Source organism: Rhea americana, unplaced genomic scaffold (genome assembly GCF_003343005.1).
Source record: "Rhea americana isolate MKP2758 unplaced genomic scaffold, rheAme1 scaffold_161, whole genome shotgun sequence".
Lineage (NCBI taxonomy): Eukaryota > Metazoa > Chordata > Aves > Rheiformes > Rheidae > Rhea > Rhea americana.
In genome coordinates, this window is record NW_028185717.1 from 1,320,379 (window position 1) to 1,339,308 (window position 18,930).

Consider the following 18,930-nt stretch of genomic DNA (forward strand, 5'->3'; position numbering starts at 1 on the left):
TTTGTCCTGGTTCTAATTTAAAATTATTGCATATGTAGGAAGCAACTTTAAAATATTTTGAATAATGAGGAATAATGACTAGCAACAAGAGCTCTTTTCCTGAGTTGATATCTCATAAATATCTTGAATTTCAAAATTATGTAATGTAAAGAGTAATTTTAATATTTTAACATCAGTTTTAACATTCTGAAGATCAAATAGAGTACAATGTAGGATGTATCCCAGGAAAAAGCAGTACTATGTAAAATTCTTAAGGATCTACAGTGTAGAAGACAGTACAGTGCAAGAGTTGATGCRGAATATCCTCTTAATTTTAGTTTAATATGAACAGTAGTAAATCTTTTAAAATAATTCAGTCCTTAGGCCTTTCAAATTATATATTCTCATTTTATATGCTTAATCAATCTTCCAGTAGTTTAAAAGCACAATTATTTATATAATTGTGAAAGGAGACACAGAGCTTAGATGCAGTCCTAGATTCTGGCTCAAATTTTTCAGCCTTTGATGGAGTCGGGCTGAACACAGCTGCCTGTCAGTCTTTGCAAACAGCAGAGACAATGGAGATGGGTGGGAGGAGGGAAAAAAAAGCAAAAAGTAAATTTTAGAAATAGGCTTAAGTATCAAAGGTAGCTTTGCTGATGGGCTAAATAGCCTATCAGTACAGATCATCAGAGGAGAACTTGAAGGAAGAGCTTCTCCTGKGTTTTGCATCATGCATCTTTGTTAAAGGTGCAAAATACAGAGAAAAGATGACTTCTGGCCTTGTGAGGGTTTTATTAACTTTGCCACAGAGAGACTATGACACATTTTTTTTAATTTTATCTTTTTATTAAAATAAAATTTTAATACAAAGAAGTGCAAAATTATCTTGAAGGAAACTGGGAAAAATACCCTTGGAGCTGTGTGTTAAGGAAGTATATTAGAAGCTTTCCTTGCTGTGAGCAATCCGCTGTAGCGGAGCCCGCTTTGAGCAGGGAGTTGGGCTTGATGATCTCCAGAGGTTCCTTCCAGTTCTGTATCCTGCTTAAATGTGTTCTTGCTGATTATCCAGTATGCTACTGTTCATGCTAACTGTATTTTCCCCTAAAAATGACCTGTCAGGGTAGGTTATGCAGGTAGTAAATTTGATTAGCCTATTAATGCCATTTAAAATTTCAGCTGAGTCCTAAGAAAAAGAGCTTGCATTTTTGCTTTTGTCTTTCTTTTAATTAGTGCAGACTTCCAGTATGCTGGTAGTTTTGGCTATGGACCAGCAGAGGGGAGCAGTGATCTGCTTCCAGGATGTATCAGTGTTTTTCTTTGTACATTAAATGACGTGTGTAAACCTCAATGTTTTACGTGTAGATATCTTAGCTCTGATCAGAATATTGCTGGCTGCTGAAGGCAGCAATTCTGTTAGAGTACACAGCAGACAAAGGACAAAAAGAGCCAAAAAGAGAGCAATGATAATTAATAGCTAAAATATGTTTGTTACATTGTTGCTTCTGATGTTATCATYGACCATAACCAGAGACTATTGTATAAAAAGGTACCTACATTACATTCTGAGAAAATAATAATTAGATTTGTAATAAATAAGGAATATGTGAATAAAGAGGTGCATTGTAGAACATAATTAAATGTCAATAAATAATAACTGCAACTTATTTCTATTCTGGTTCCTGTTACTCATAATTTTCTCCTTATTAACTTATTAGATAAGCATAACTTATTTATTCTCAGAATTGACCACAGAAAAAAAAGGAATAGAATTTGGGTATTTGCTCTCGTGCTGAGTTTAGGTCCCTTGGCTGTTTATGCAGCATTCTGAACTGATCAGTACTGCACCTTCTTTAAGAAACGTAAGAAAAGAGAGAGAAGATGATGGTCTCCATTTAGATTTTCTTTTATAAGCCTTGTGACCAATGTGAAGTTTTCTTCTGGTAGGGTCATAATTTCATTACATAAGTGAAATGGATTTTAATTTGAAGAAAGACAGAAATTAAGATAATTTGATTCCTGTGGAGCAGCCTGTCATTGAAGATTTTGCCAGGTCTGCATTTCATTGGTAGAGAGTCTTTCTGTGTGTTCTGACTATGTCTTTTTCGATGTGTGTGTGTGTGCTTTTGTTGTCTTGTTTGTTGGTGTTTTTACAATATCAGTTGGAATAGTGTAAATTGCTTAAAAAGCACTCTTCAGAACTGTTGTTGGTGGTATTTTAGTAGAGAAAACCTCTATCGTGGTGTTAGGAGGTGTCAAAGGAGAGAGCCTCCTTCAAGGCAATAAGTTGTCTTTTCAGAGGAAAAAAAAATACGGTTATTAATTATAAAAGACAGTTGGTCATTGGTGGAGTTAGTGCCTGAAACTACAGCTGAGGCTGTGAAAACATCAAGGACCAGTCGTTGTATATTCATTGGGGATCGTCCTTTAAAAATGAACAAGAACTGGTGAGTGCGGCAAGCAAACCAGTAATCAGTACCTATGCTCTTCTACTGCAACACCATATAATATGTGTGGACGTTCATTCTAAGTAAGCAAAACATTAGCAGTTTTAAGTTAACAATCTGCAAAGTAAAAATTAAAGTATCAATGTGGTGGAAAATTTAAGATTACAAAGTCATTTAAAACAATTCATTATTTCACTTTCTAATTAAACTCGAACAAACCTTCTGTACATTATGTTTAGGCAAAATAAAAGAAGCAGTGTCTTAGCACCTTAAAAATTAGATTATTTTTAGGTTATTTTTGAATTGCTCATAATACTTAGTAATACTCAAAATACTCATAACTGAACACTCAGTAATCCTTGGAAATGAACACAGAAGAAACTGTGGTTGGATCATCAGCTGCTCCTGACTCTGCAGCACAGTATAACTTAATGTCTTCTGGAGAGATTAATTTCCAAATATAAAACTGATGTAAAACTTTGGGGAGGCCAGTTTTTCTTCTGAAGACTTCTCCTGTAAAAAAGGGATCTCGTTAAAAAATCTTGTATCCCTGAAGAATATAAGATATCAGAGCCATAGAGAAAGCAGTGCGCTTTATGGGCAAAAAAATCGGTATGAGACACCCTTGGGAATTGCAATAGCATGCTTATTTCATAGACGGCATCATACACTGAAGCAGTCCCTGAACCAGATATGGCAGATGGGCTTTTTTAAAGGTAGCACCATTTTTAGAGTCTGTAGCTTAATGGAAGAGGAATATATGTAAATATGTATATACACACACACACATATGCATATATATATGTATATACACACATAAACATATATATATGTATATACACACACATATATGTAAATTCAATTTTCAAATACCTGCTGTGAAATCCTGTACAAAATTATTAAGGAGGCTAAGTAGTCATAGGATTTGAAATATGTAGTGTCTTGAGAGAGTGTGTCCTTGAGGGCAGGAAGAAATGGACACAATGTCCAGCTTTCTGGTTAAAAGACTTTAAGTAGAATATGCAGATGTTTCTATGATTTGTGCTGATAAATGTATTTGTTAGTGTTCTGGAAATAGAATGAAAATGGCTGAATAATTTTCATACAATATATAGAGGGTTTATCAATTACTTATATATATTTTTAGTATGTATTTATGTATATATGTTTTTATAAATACATTGTGTGTATGTCTATTATATATATTACACACATAATGTGCACACATATAATATGTGTATAATATATGTATAGGTGTACACACACATACAATGTATTTATAAAAATGTCAAACACTGTTAATGTCTGCATACCTAATCTGCTGTTAAGTGTGCATTTGTGGTTAAAAAAAGACTATAGAGAATGGAAATAATAGGGCCACTTAAGAGACTACCRAACTGAAAGACCTGATATTAAAATTAAGACTGAGTTACAGAAGAGATGAGAGATAGGAGCTTTGACTATGTTACTTTTTCAGTGGTCCTTATATCCAAATATAAACTGTTTGGTGCTTTTTAATAAAAACAAAATACTGGATTTTTTTTTTAACTTGGAGTATAATTTACCTTTTAGAATCCACATTCTATATAACAAATGTGAAGTTCCTTCTTACCTAGAGAGCTGTAGCTCTCTGGAACTCCTGTAAGTGGGATTTTGTATTTTAGGGATGTCATACTTGATCACAAGTTTCATATTGTAAAATATCTAAGAAGAATGTTGTAAAATTCTTCACTAACATTTTCATCGCTTTTTACGCTCGTAAGTTTTCAGAGCTTCCTCAATTTATGAATTAGCTTTGTGAAAAGTGTTAAGTAATCCAAGTAGAATTTCAAAATATATATATAATATATATATTTTTTTTAATTACAGGGGAATTTACCTAAATATTCACATAACTCTCTGATGGTTCAAGCTATAAAGACCAACTTAACGGATCCGGATATACATGTGCTCTTCTTTGATGTAGAAGCACTGATTATACAGCTACTGACGGAAGAAGCCTCTAGGCCTAATACAGCACTTATTTCCCCAGAGAATTTACAGAAAGCATCTGGCAGTTCTGACAAAGGGGGCTCCTTCCTGGCTGGTAAACGAGCAGCAGTTCTCTTCCAGCAGGTCAAGGAAACCATCAAAGAGAATATAAAAGAACATCTTCTTGATGATGAAGATGAGGATGAGGAATCAATAAGACAGAGAAGAGAAGACAGTGACCCAGAATATCGCTCTAGCAAATCTAAACCATTAACCTTGTTAGAATATAATCTAACCATGGATACCGCAAAGCTTTTTATGTCCTGTCTTCATGCCTGGGGCTTGAATTCTGTTCTAGATGAGCTTTGCCTTGATCGTCTTGGGATGCTTAAGCCACACTGTTCCGTGTCCTTTGGCCTGCTGTCTAGAGGTGGCCACATGTCTCTCATGCTTCCTGGTTATAATCAGTCTATAGGTAAACAGTCATATGACAGTGTGGAATTAGGAAGAAAAATGTCTGTTTCTGAAGGACTAGGAAAGGGGACATACGGTGTATCACGTGCTGTCACCACTCAGCATCTCCTGTCTATTATTTCACTGGCAAACACATTGATGAGTATGACTAACGCAACTTTTATTGGAGACCACATGAAAAAAGGTCCAACCAGGTATGGAAAATATTCATTTTGTTTAACTAGGGATAACTTGCTTTCTGTATTTAATATACAGATATATGTATTAAATGTAGACAAGAGTCTGTGTTTAATACAGATTGTAATTTTTTTAATTTTACTGTTGAGTTTGATGTATTAAATGGTTGTGATAACCTTTGATGATACCTAGATTAACAGGATGTATTTCTTCTTTCTTCAATGTATTATTTTTCATGCTAAGATAGCTTTATTGCTTTTAAGGGAGATACATAAGTTAAAATGATAATACAATGTAGAATTAGCATAATTTGCCCTGGTAGGGCTGAGAGGCAATTTTTGTCCTTTGTTTTCAATACTTATTGTTTTAAAAAAGTTTTTATAACTAGTACRTGAAGTTCTGAATTAATGAAAACATACAGATATACTTTTCATCATATCTCAGCAAAGAGTAAACTTACCTAGGATCTGTAGTTGAGATCTATTTTCTGATGTTAAACTGAGTTTTCTTACAAGGTTGCCTTTCAAAGTTTGTTTAGTTACAATATCTTTAGCAAGTAATTTTTTTTTCTCCTCCTCTCTCCCCCTTCACACATGGTTTATATTTAGGCCTCCTAGGCCAGGAACTCCTGAGATGTCAAAAATGAAGGCACCCCCTTCAATTTCAAGTCATGCAGCTCAAGGACAAATTAAGCAAGGTAAAAATCACCTTCTGTAAAACAATTTGATATCTCGTTTGAGCTCTTGACACTGAAGTTGTCAACTTACTATCAAGTGATAAGAAATATTGCTAGCTTCCATATGAGGGAAAAACGTAGTGTAATATTCTAGGCAAAAATTTTAATGACTAAGACTTTTTAAAAAATCTATATGAGATGCTGATACTGTCATGAAGTCATTCTCTGACATTGAATTTTTGCATATTTTAAGAACTCCTAAGCATTCCGATGTAGAGGATCAGGTGACAGTCAAACATGTAAAGCCTATAACTAAGGGGTACACAGACTGGCCTAATAGAAAAATGCTTATAATATGTCTAAGCTAAAGTTTAAAGGTAAACACATGTAAGTAATGTATATACATTACCCCTCCTTTTTAAGAAAGATGAAGACAAATGTTTATTTTAACACTATTTCTATCTCTGCTATTATTGTCATGAGTTGCAGTTATAAAAGATGGCAATAGATGATAGTTTAGGATCCTTCAATAGTTTTTTTTTCCCTAGTCTGTATCTTTTCTTTTGTAAGTACAACAATTAAGCATACAGATATAACACAGAATGTGATATAAGAGAAGGATGTGCACAAGACAAGACATGAGTTTTCTACTGGAGCAGAGTGGAAACAGAGCTTCCTCCGGACGCTGGAAGCCCCAAGGAAATTCTGGCTTCCCAAGAGCGAAGAGCCAAAAGAGGAAGTGGCTCCTTCTGCACTTTCTCTAAATCAGGTCCCTGCTGTTTGATTCTAATTCTCCTAATGCCAAAAATAAATGTAAAATGTCMCGGTGTGGCCGATTTTCTCTCAAGCACAAAATTAAGGAGCAAATGAATAGTTGGAAAGAGAAGAGAAGTAGGGATGAAGTGGCGCCGCTCTTAGGGATGGGGCCAGACATTGTTTATGGAAGAGAAGGGTAGTGCATTCGCGGTGCCGGTAGAGAGGAGTTGCAGCATTTATCCATTGGGGATAACGGGTAAATAAAATCTTGTCTGAAAATGCCAATTGCAGTTAAGAGTGTTAGAATCAAAGCATTGCCAAGACGAGAGCAGCTGAGGGCTTTAACAATTTGGGGAGAACATCTAGGTGTGGGCTTTGAAGCCGGTAGATGAAATTGCAGAATTACTCCTGGCTTTGGGGGCCATTTCACTGTATGAGAAAGAGGAAAGATAGCTACACCATTGATCTTTACTGTGACCTTCAGTTGGAAAGGGAAACTCATTTTCGAGAGTGGTATGCATCCAGTTTTCTTTTTGTGATYGGGGATTAACATAAATAGAGAAGTAATGGCAATAGCAAAAAGCAGAAATAACCCCCCAAAAATCAGGAAGAGCTGTTGTCTTTAACGTGTAAACAGTTTAAAAAAAAAAAAAAATCCTTTACATTTTATTTTGAAAGAAAAGTGCTTGAAAGGTCAAGATTTCCCAGAAATCATGTTTATATGGCAAATTCAATATTAAAAGAAAAAATGTATTTCTYACAGGTAGGGTTTGTGTTTCTCTATAGTTCTATTTTGATTAACCTCTGCAGAATGAAWTCTATGTTACTTTTCTTTGAAATAGATTTGCTAATTACAATAGACAAGCATATTTTTGTTACCATAATAAAAGGTATAAAACTACTTGGGAAAAGAATAGATTAAAAAAAAAAATGAAATTCCGTGTGCTGTTGAAAGTACAGAAAAACACTCTAGTTTTTAAACGTTCACATTTTTTCTATATTTGGTGGCACGTGGTACATATGCTTGGGGGAAGATTGCTTTCGTTTCTGAGCGTACGCTTAGATCTTGAGTTTCTTCGGTATCCTACCTGTACATCACTTTGTGCCATGTGCAGCATCTTGCTGCTTACAGATTTCTACTGCTATTATTAAAAACAAAAAATAGTACAGCTACAGTTGATGCCTGTTATGACATGCTTGATCTCCATCTATTTGACCTGTATTTGTCCTGAGATCACTAGAGCTTAGTGTTACTCTGCTATTGGGCCAGCTGCTTCTCTTACAGTGGTTGATACAATTAGTGGCATTTGAAGGGAGCTAACATTAAATAAATAAATAAATAAGAGAGAGGGAAAAAACCCTTCAAAATAAGACTTCTTTACAAAGAATTAATCTTTTTTCATAAATTAAATAGCTGTTTTTCACATCTACTGAAACGAATTTTTGTTGTCATGATGTGGTTCACGCTAGTCGTCCTGTCACTGTACACGTGCCGCCCCGCTGCATTCATGTGGAAAGTATGGAAGAAGTAGTTTTGATGCAGATGTCCTACAGTGACAGAAGAAGTTCACTGCGTGAAAAGCAAACATACTATTCGGAAGACAATGCTTAATCTGTTCAGGGGCTCGAGCCCATTGTTGTTCTGCAACGGAATAAAAGAGGGGGATTAATTTGAAGATGCTTGTGCATGACATATGATAATTTCTCTATAGGCAGGAAGTGTCAGATAGTGACCTGTAAATCTTAACGTTGACCTCTGGTTGCAGCATGTGTGTGCCATAAGGTTGCAGATCTTTTCATGTGATAATCTCAAGTCATGAAGCATTAGTGAAGTGTAATGTTTAGAACAGCTTTTAAAATGCATTTGCACCAAGAAATTATGCAGTTTACAAAGAAAATGTCACAGCTCCTGCCTTGAATAACACTCGTGGACTGTGTTCTTCTATAGCTGCTTGTCTGCAGTCTTATACTGTGTGTTGTTTATGTTGTATATTCTTAGTGCTTTCTYTGATTTAGGTTTAAACTTACTTGAATACTGAGACACATTTAAACAGAATTATATTAAAACTAACAATCTTTAATACATTCTATGCCATTTGAGAGTAATAGAAATAAACAGGATGTTTGGTCCTAGGCTAGTTAATGAATAGTGGAAACTCAAAATCTATCTAGATACAGGAAAAACACGTAAATAGCRGAATTGTATTTTTCTATTCATAATGAAGTGTTGCAAAATTAATCCTTTAAAAGCRTATTTGTAATCTTTTTGTTTATAGGTACTTTGTCTTTTCAAAACATACAAATTTATGTTAGTATATCTGTTTTTCTGCAGTTGCATGTCTTTCTCTCACTGACATTGCACTTGTAAAACCTAGAATTTTTTTTTGGTTTAATATTACCATAGTTTTCTCCRATTTTATTTTTCATTCTTCAGTAATACTAATCTGTTTTTCAGAAGCTGCTATCCTCACTTTCCTATTTTTTTTCTCTTTATTTCTTCTTTTTTCCTCTGCAAGTTGCTCCTGCTGTTTCTTCTAGCACTGAAGCTGGTCACTCTGGCTCTGACACTGCTCCTACTTTACATACCTGTTTCTTAGTAAATGAAGGTATTCTTTCCTCATTTTCTATCTATTTGTCTCTTACTTTCAACTAATGTCCTTTATCATTGTTATGACATTAATTTAATCTATGTAGATATTTTTCTTTGTAAGAAACAGGTAGTGAGTTTAATTTTGTATACTTTGCTTTTAATGCTGGTAAAGGGTGAGTAGATCTGGTTTGTGTGTTTCAGAACTTTTTTTTTTTTTTTAAACAAATAATCTCAGCCTTTTCAAGTAGGAAAAGTGTAAACCTTTAAGCTGACAAATATAAGAACAAGTTTGGGCTTGTTCTTCCAGAAGAATATCAGCTGTTCCCTTTACTAGGAAATAGTGCTGTGTTTTTTGGGATGCCTCTATCTACAAACRTGGTAATATATGAATGAAAGAAGTTGTAATGTGTTTGCTTTTGTGTTCTCTTTGTGTGCCATTYCCTGTGTTTCCATTGTGGATATAACTTCTGTTTGTGGTAGGAAGGCTCAAATCAATTTAAAGTCTTGAGCGTACCTCCTAGTATGACTATGTGATAGTGTTTCCACTTCTGTGATGAACGAACACCAACATCTTGTAGTCTCCATTACARACTGAAAGAGTAAACATATAATGGTCCTTTTTAAAAAGAAACAAAAAAATTGAAAAGAAACAAAAAAGTTATTTTAAATTCTATTTTTGATGCTTATGAAAACTTAAAGTGCTTGGATTTAAACTACATGGATTTTGTGGTTGGTGGTGTGGGGCTTTTTTTGGTTTCTCCCTCTCCCCCAATATTTATCAACTTTTTGGCAGAAGGACTTTCTTCATAAAGATTGGTGCGTGTGCGCGCACATGGGTGCACACAACTTCTATTTGTTAGTAAGTTGCTTTTAATATCTRTTTTGATAGCCTTATCATGTACCAATAAATTCCCACTTTCATATACCTCTAGTAGAAACAGCTCTTGAAATAAAAATTTATATGGATAAGTTTTTAACCCAATTTTTTCTGCAATAAAAATGACTCTAAAGATTTCTGTTCTTACAATACGATGAATTAAGGGGTTTACTGGTTGAAACRTTCAGAGTTTTTAATGCTTGGTAATGCTGACAGTTTTTTTTTAAAAAAATGACTTATATGTTCACCTGAAATACTAAGTTTCTCAAGTCAACATAGAGCATAATAATAAAAGAATTTTTTTGTGTGTGTGGAATAAATTACAAGAATTTAAAAAGTTATGTTGTTTGAACTTGATATGCTTATCTGATTCTAACTACACAGAGTTTCAGGGTTATAGTATGACTACATCTGAAGTAAGCATATTGAAGTAAGATTTAGATGGAAAGATAAGAATAACAAGCAAACRTGCTAGTGTACTTTTGTATAACTTTTAAAATTGAACATAAAATTTTTCTAATGATGATTCATATATTCAGTTTTCTGTAACTGGATTATATCACACTTGCAAGTAGAACATTAAAAGTCATGATAAGTAATATAAATTATTGTTTAAACAGGTCATCTAAAGTGATCTTAAACTGAGGACCATGGCTTATGCTTTTAAAAGTATTAGCCATAGTACTACTTTTAGGAACTCTTCTTGTATTTAATATGTTGAGCATATTCATAAGGGTGAAGCCTGCAATCCCATGGCAGAAGAAAAGAATACTTGTTCTGGAATTCTGGAAAATGAATGTTTTAAGAAAACAGCTGTAGTGTGGGGTTTTTTTTGGGAGGAGGGAGGATTGTTTGGTTTTTTGTTTTTGTTTTTTTCTTCTCCTTGCCCTTCTTCTCCCCTAGTGGCCAGTGAAAATTTCTTTGATGGTATTTTAAACTTAAAATTGCTTCAGTGCTTTATTATGTTTATCTTCTTGTTATGATGTATTTTAACAGGGTGGAGCCAGCTCGCTGCTATGCACTGTGTTATGCTCCCTGACCTATTAGGACTGGATAAATTCAGACCTCCTCTTCTGGAGATGCTAGCTCGCAGGTGGCAGGATCGATGCTTGGAGGTGATTTTAGTAGTACTTTTGTATTATTCACTTTTTTTTCTGTTTATGGTTAAGGCTATACTTTAAAGGTGTAAAACAGTATGTTTTCAAATCTCAGTCTACCTTTTTCAATGTTAGAGTCTTTGGTTTAAACTAGTACATTGCATTTCATTGGGGAACGAAAGCTGAGGACCACCCAAAGTTGAGGTTTGAGTGGCCAAACAATGGAGCAGGTTGTCCAGAGAGATTGTGGTATCTCCATTGCTCAAAACTGCACTGGACGCAGCCTTGAGTAACCTGCTGTGGTTCACCCTGCTTTGAGAAGGGGGCCTGGACTTCGGTAGTCTCCAGAGGTCCTTTCCAACCTCACCAATTCTGTGGTAATAATGTACATCTGTGATTTACCTAATTGGCCACTGGATGTCATCCTTGTTCTACAGGAGCAACTGTGAATATTCTTATTTGACACTAGAAAGATCATTTCCCTAATTTTGGGAATTTTGTTTCACTGTATTCTGTTTGGAGGTGCAGGAAGGGAGAAGTGCGGAGAGGGGGTAGAAGAGGAACTGGGAATGTTCCTTATGCTGCAAACAAAATCTGAATATGTGAACGTCTGTTTTGTTACTTTTTGGATTTTTGTCTATTTATGCAAATAGAGTGTACTTTTTAAAAACTGTTTGATGCTGTTTTCTTTTATGAATCCGTTTTCCCTTAGAGTATACTAATTTGTTCCTGATGCGAGTTTCTACAGTTATTACTTATTTCACATACAGTTGATTAATTTTGCAGTTACTGTGTCAAAATGTTGGTAGTGTAATCATATCTGTAAATTTTCTTACCTTCTGTGTGTCGTGTAGTAAGCAGAAGTGTTGCTCTACATATTTAAAAAGAAAATTATTAGATTAAATTTTTCAAGATGCCATCGAGAATCTCATTAGGTTCAAAAAATTTTTCTACCTTTTTTTTCTTTTTTTTCCRAGAGACTGCTGACTTGCTTTATTTTTTGGAGTGCATGTACAGTAGTCAGTAAATAGTTTGTCACCCAACTGTTTGATAAATGACTAGTTGGCCTTAACACTACACCTATGCTGTTGTGGCAAAAATTCTGTTGATTGTGCAGCTTTCAAAGTAAGAAGAGAGTAGCGGAAGTGGATTGCGAACTGTAGATGTTTTGCAGTCTTGTAACTTAATTAGGAATGTTTTTTGCTACCTAATTGCTTCTTGCAGAATTTATTTTTTGCTAGATAGTRTGTACAATGAGATAGTTTTCTGAGTGTGTCATTATTTTGAAACTAATTTAAATTTTGTAAGCAGTGGAAGTCTAGTTACTGACTACCTTTAAGTGTCAGGGTAGTATATTTATATCATGGAACRGTTGAGGTTGAGAGGGATCTCTGGAGAGAGGGTTTTGAATATCTCTAAGGATGGAGTCTCAACAACTCCTTTGGGCAACTTTTTCCAGTGTTCAACCTCCCTTACAATAAAAAAAAATTTCCTTATGCTCAGATGGAATTTCCTGTGTTTCAGTTTGTCCCCATTGCTTCTTGACCRTATTTCCTCTCTGTCCACCATTTTTTATTTGGCCTTGGTTTAGTGACTTCTTGGGAGAATTATAGGAATGCAGTCAGAGTATGTAGAGATGTGACAAGGAAGGCTAAGGCCCAGCTGGAATTGAGTCTGGCAAGGGATGTCAAGGACAACAGGAAGGGTTTCCTCAAATACATCAGTAGCCAGAGCAGGACTAGGGAAAATGTGGGCCCACTACTGCATGGGGCAGGGGCCCTGGTGACAAGGGATACAGAGAAGGCAGAATTACTGAATGCCTTCTTTGCTTCAGTCTTCACTGCTAAGGGCAGCCCTCAGGAATCCTGCAGCCTGGACGTGAGGGAGAAAGTCTGGAGAAGGGARGACTTTGCTTTGGTTGAGGAGGAAAGGATTAGAGACCTTCTGGGCAGGCTAGGCATCCACAAATCCATGGGCCGAGATGGAATGCACCCACGGGTATTGAGGGAGCTGGTGGATGGTGTTGCCAGGCCGCTCTCCATCATCTTTGARAAGTCCTGGAGAACTGGAGAGGTGGAAGAAAGCCAACGTCACTGCAGTCGTCAAGAAGGGCAAGAAGGAGGACCCAGGCAACTATAGGCTGCTCAACCTCACCTCTGTCCCTGGAAAGGTGATGGAACAGCTCCTTCTGGATGTCATCTCCAGACATATGGAGGAAAAGAAGGTGATCAGGAGCAGCCAACATGGATTCACCAAGCGGAAATCCTGCTTAACCAATCTGATAGCCTTCTCTGGTGGAATGCCTGGCTGGGTAGATGAGGGGAGAGCAGCGGACGTTGTGTCCCTTGACTTCAGCAAGGCTTTTGGCACTGTCTACCATAACATCCTCCTAGGCAAGCTAAGGAGGTGTGAGTTAAACAAGTGGAGAGTGAGGTGGATTGAGAACTGGCTGAAAGGCAGAGCTCAGAAGGTCGTCATCAGTGATGTGGAGTCCAGYTGGAGGCCTGTGGCTAGTGRCATCMCCSAGGGCTCAGGACTGGGTCCCATCCTGTTCAACTTCTTCCTCAGTGACCTGGATGAGGGGACAGAGTGCCTCCTCAGCAAGTTTGCTGATGATCCCAAGCTGGGAGGAGTGACTGACACACCGGAGAGCTGTGCTGCCGTTCAGAGAGAGCTGGCCAGGCTGGAGGGCTGGGCAGAGAGGAACCTCCTGAGGTTCAGCAAGGGCAAGTGCAGGGTCCTGCACCTAGGGAGAAATAACCCYAGGCACCAGTACAAGCTGGTGGCTGCCCTGCTAGAGAGCAGCTCTTCAGAGAAGGACCTGGGAGTGCTGGTGGATGACAAGTTGACCATGAGCCAGCAATGTGCCGTTGTGGCCAAGAAGGCCAATGGTCTCCTGGGCTGCATTAGGAAGAGTGTTGCCAGCAGGTCGAGGGAGGTGATCCTGCCCCTCTACGCAGCCCTGGGGAGGCCTCACCTCGAGGAAAGTGTGCAGTTCTGGGCTGCCCAGTCCAAGAGAGACATGGAGCTACTGGAGAGAGTCCAGCATAGGGCTACGAGGATGGTGAGAGGGCTGGAGCACCTGCCCTATGAGGAAAGACTGCAAGAGCTGGGCCTCTTCAGCCTGGGGAAGAGACGACTGAGGAGGGATCTGATCAATGTGGACAAGTACCTGAAGGGAGGGTGTCAAATGGACGGGGACAAACTCTTTTCAGTTGTCCTGTGTGACAGGACAAGAGGCAACGGGCAGAAATTGAAGCACAGGAAGTTCTGCCTTAGCGTGAGGGGGAATTTCTTCCCTGTGAGAGTGACGGAGCACGGGAACAGGTTGCCCAGAGAGGTTGTGGAGTCTCCTTCTCTGGAGCTCTTCAAGGCCTGCCTGAATTCAACGCTGTCTACCATGCTGTAGGTGACCCTGCTGAGCAGGGAGGTTGGACTATATGATCTCCAGAGGTCCCTGCCAACCTTACTGATTCTATGATTCTATGGCTTAACTTCTTTGAGTGTTAAATCCTTTTGGACAAAACTAATATGTATATTTATAAGTGTTATGTAATCTTCAGGTAGAATAAGTTACAAATAATAAGGACAAATAATGCAAGACAGTATTTTGTATTTCTTGGTGCAAACAGCCCAAAGTTCCCTTAAACTTTGGWAAAACTTTATATATGTTTTTCTTTTGTTTTCTGTTGCCAAGTCTTCCATGTGAAAATTATTAAGTGAGTTTTGTCTTGCTGCTACATTCCAGCATTCTTGACATTTGGAAAAATTATTTAAGCATTGTTTATCTTTGATTTTGGAAATGTAGTAGAGAAGGATGATCACAAAAATGGCTTCTAGAAAACTAAATTRTGATATTCTTTCTATCTAATCAGACCTTCTCTTTTATGAAAAGTGATAGCTGTTTTACTTATGTGAGTTGAACTTTACACTGCAAACATGGAGTTAAGTTGTGAGTCACCTTATTTCTGAGAGTGAGCAACTTCTGTTACTGTTCACCTGATGGCAGGGCAAGCAGCCTATGTTGACTTTTTGCCCTGAGAAGGGCAAGTGAGCAAAGGTCAGCAAAAGCTGGAATGCCTTTTTGGTTTATGCAGTGCTTTTGTGCAAGGGGACTCAATTGTGAAGTTCACCTTCTGGTTTTTAATAGGGCAGCGTATCTATGCTCTGTCCTCGATTGAGAGTCATGATAGTTTGGGCATGTCGTATTGATTTTTGTTTTGCCCCTATATTTAAAATAGGGGTGTTAGAAAATGTAATCGAAAATCTTAACTCATGTTTCTSTGTAAGTTTTTTAAATGTTGCTTTTTCTTGGTTTTAAATTATATTTAAAASATATTAATAAGGTTTGAGTTTGTATGACCCTCTGGTTGACCTCATAGGTAAGAGAAGCTGCCCAGGCCTTGCTGTTAGCAGAACTGAGAAGAATTGAACAGGCAGGTCGGAAAGAAACGATTGATGCATGGGCTCCATATTTACCACAATATATCGACAGTGTTATATCACGTAAGTAATTCTGTGTTTAATCTGAAAATTATTTGGTTATTAGAGAAAAAGAACTTCATAAGCAACAATATGAACAGCACTGCAAACCTAAGGGGAAAATGTTTTGGAATACTTGTTTTTTTATATAAAAGTTTCTTGAAGTTTTAACAGCAATTTCACAACTATGGAATCTTTTAAGATCATTAATTTTAATTAGGTAAATAGAACATTTCAGTATGTGTCACTGGGAATGTGGTGTCATTTGGGAACACTATAACTTCTCTGTAGGGGCTAGCCTTGTTGTTTGGAGGTTTCAGGGAAGAAACCTAGTGTGAAAAGACTTTTCTAAGGAGCTGATAAAATTACAAGCCTTTAGCAGTAAGAGATGGAAGTCCTTTTTCATAGAGTGTATAGTTAAATTATAGAAACTGTTATAATGTTATCCTTTGACCAAAAGGATTCTGAAAGGCATTAACGAGGATTCATGCAGAATCTGTCTACCAGTGCCAGTTAAACCCTTGATGTGACTCCTGGCCAATGAGTATTCAAAAACAGTGAATACCAAGTGCTGCAAGGAGATACTGGGCAAAGATTGTAGCATAGTTCACTGAGGGTTCATTAAGCAATAATTTACGATGCTGTTTAGTTAGGTGAGAACGAGATCATGGTGAATTCCCTTGATATTGAAATGAAGAGCATTTTCTCGTCTTTCAGCAAATTAATAAAAATTTAAAATTAAAAATTGCTGGGCTTTAGGGTATTAGAAGCTTAACCTGGTTTACAAAGAATGCAAGAGCAGCAGAGGAAATCTTTCTTGCAATGTTGCACCAAGATGTCTTAAGCTGTACTAGAAGTACAAGTAGGAATGAGAGTTGTTCCCTTTTGATTTGTCTGTTAATTTATAGAATACATGCATCAGTCATTTCATACAGGCCTCTGCCTGGTAACTTAAACTGCTACAAATATACTTCTGTAACAATACTTACATGATTTAATTTAATTATAGAATAAAGTACCGTTTTCCTTAACAGTTGTTCTGCAATTTTTCCCTGTCAGCTTTTTTTCTCTTTTGTTAGATGAATGGTGGTATTTGAAGAAGTTAAATGGTATTACCTAATAAAAATTAGAAAATAATACATCTTAAAGCAGTAAGGTGAACAAAGTTTTGCTTGATTGAGTCTGATTTGAGTGATCTTTAATATTGTCTTGCCCTCTTCAGTAAAATGCTATCCATTCAAATGTTCCAATTGAGAATGGAATGGTATAGGGATTTTTTTTAATACTTTTCGTAAAAAGATTAGTTTTCTAAATGATTCTAGATGATAGACCACGTTTGAAGCAGGTGGGTCATGGATAAAGAAGAGTTTTAACTGAATTTAACATGACTCAGAGCAAATAGTCTTTTGTGTAATTTTAACTATTACACACAAATATATATTTACCGAGGAATTATGCTCCTGACTGTAATTTGTATGTATATCTTGCAGTAATAGTCAGGAATTTGCAATATAATATTCCTTCTCTTCTCCAAATCTGTTACACGGTTACTGACCATGGTTTTGTCTGTTGTAAGTTCTTCCAAACTGGCTATTTTCATTTTATTAATTGCTATTTACACAGATGTTTTACAAACTCTTAGAATACATTCTTGGAAGATCTGTCAGGATTGTAAGATATTTCGTTCAATTATCCATCTAGAAACTTGCCTTTATGTAATCATATCCAAAAATATCTGCCACATATAGTAAATCAGTAAAAACTTGTATTTTTCATTAGTGAGAATGTTTGCTTTCTAGTGAGAATAATAGATGCTCATTTTTCTGAAAATGAGCTACTTTTTCCCAGCAAGAATGTAGTTCCTGTGCAGAGAAAGACCTCTATTAAGTACCAATTGATTTTTTTGAGAGATGTGTAATAATCTTATTAAATCTAAATTGAATGTATATATTGCAGGGAACGCAGCATCTTAAAGTATTGTTAAGAATTTGTTGTTAAGACTCAGCTGCTGTTAATTACAGCCTTTAGGCATGTAGCATTTGCCTTGTTACTGGGATGTTGTTACACTGTTAGATGTGCAATCAAGCCATAAGAAATAAATAATAGCATGTTGCATATACATGCCAAAGAGCCTTGATTCATACAGATAGATACTTGTGACATTCTATATACTTGGATTTTTTTTTTAATTGATCCTTCTGTTAGGTCAGTTATATTCAGTTTGTGGAATACAGCTACAGTTGCCTTTTTTTCTAGGGAGCAGCTGCTATAGCAACTACTGATGATTACTAATTTCTCTTCTCTACAGTCATAGTGAATGACCTTGTTGTGTGCAAGGTTATGGACATAATTGTGTTGGTGAAGTTTATATAAACTGCTCTGTAATGCCTGCTTGCTTCAGCCAGTGGTCTGTTTCCAAAAAAGGAACCTCTTTTTCAATGATTCTTGAAAACAGCTGTTAATTTGTATGAATTCSAAACCTTTGCTATTTCTAATACTTCTCATTACAAATATTATTTGAGTCTCTTTAGCACTGCTCCCTAATTTACTTCTTGACTGAGAAACRTAAAACATTATCAGCATATTTTGTGTTCAGCACATTTTATTACTGCACAATAGTTTTATATAAATTATATAACCAAATGCTTCTCTAATGCACTAACAGGTTCACTTCAATTAAAAGAAGTGGTAATCATTAATAGCAGCCTGCTACTGGAATGAGATACTTTGTTATATGCATTCAGTTGACTCTTAAATGAGTCAAGTGTGTGGTACCAGGAAACAGAGATGAAATCTTTGCACCATTTGTATATTCTGTGCACAGACTCAGTGGTATGACTTTGCTAATAAAGATTAGTGTCTCCCAGCTTTTTGATAAAATGTGTTCAGGGAACTTGAAAGACAGTCAAACTTAAAAGATTATCAAAAGATAATCCTGTGTTAGTGATGCAAGGGAGAGTATTGTGAAMAACAAAAATACAAAGTTTAGAACTTTGTGTTGCTTAACATTTCCAGTTAGTGCAATTGTAAAATGATTAGCCAGATTTTATTCCTATGACTTGTTTTTGCATTTTGAGAAACACAGTCCAAATGGTAGCTCATGCCACATCATAGAACATACTGAATGTATCAGCTTAGGAAATACTTTATACAAATTAGTTTATCTTCAATTCACAATTTTTCTTAATCTATTTCTCAGAACATGCYGAAACAATAATTAAGGTTTCATACTTAGTAAAGTATCAGTAGTCTTGTTTTGCTATTGTCTTTGAATTGTTTAGCTATTTAGCCTTCCATGACAGAATGCCTGGCTGGGTAGATGAGGGGAGAGCAGTGGATGTTGTGCACCTTGACTTCAGCAAGGCTTTTGGCACTGTCTACCATAACATTCTCCTACATAAGCT

General features: G+C 36.4%; 1 protein-coding gene across 3 annotated transcripts in view; it reads left to right on the plus strand.

The window, feature by feature from the left end:
* The window catches only part of WDR7 (WD repeat domain 7), a 151,316-nt gene that overhangs the window by 19,530 nt on the left and 112,856 nt on the right, over positions 1 to 18,930 (plus strand). For 2 of the 3 annotated variants that reach the window (XR_014895260.1, XM_085300171.1), the window contains exons 14-18: positions 4,296 to 5,065; positions 5,657 to 5,745; positions 8,997 to 9,086; positions 10,944 to 11,062; positions 15,427 to 15,550. Coding sequence is in view for 2 of the 3 variants with exons in the window: in XM_085300171.1 (XP_085156297.1) it covers positions 4,296 to 5,065; positions 5,657 to 5,745; positions 8,997 to 9,086; positions 10,944 to 11,062; positions 15,427 to 15,550 (1,192 nt within the window). In the remaining variant the exon portion in view is untranslated. The remainder of the gene's footprint in view (positions 1 to 4,295; positions 5,066 to 5,656; positions 5,746 to 8,996; positions 9,087 to 10,943; positions 11,063 to 15,426; positions 15,551 to 18,930) is intronic. The other variant, XM_085300172.1, reaches the window with a different exon arrangement.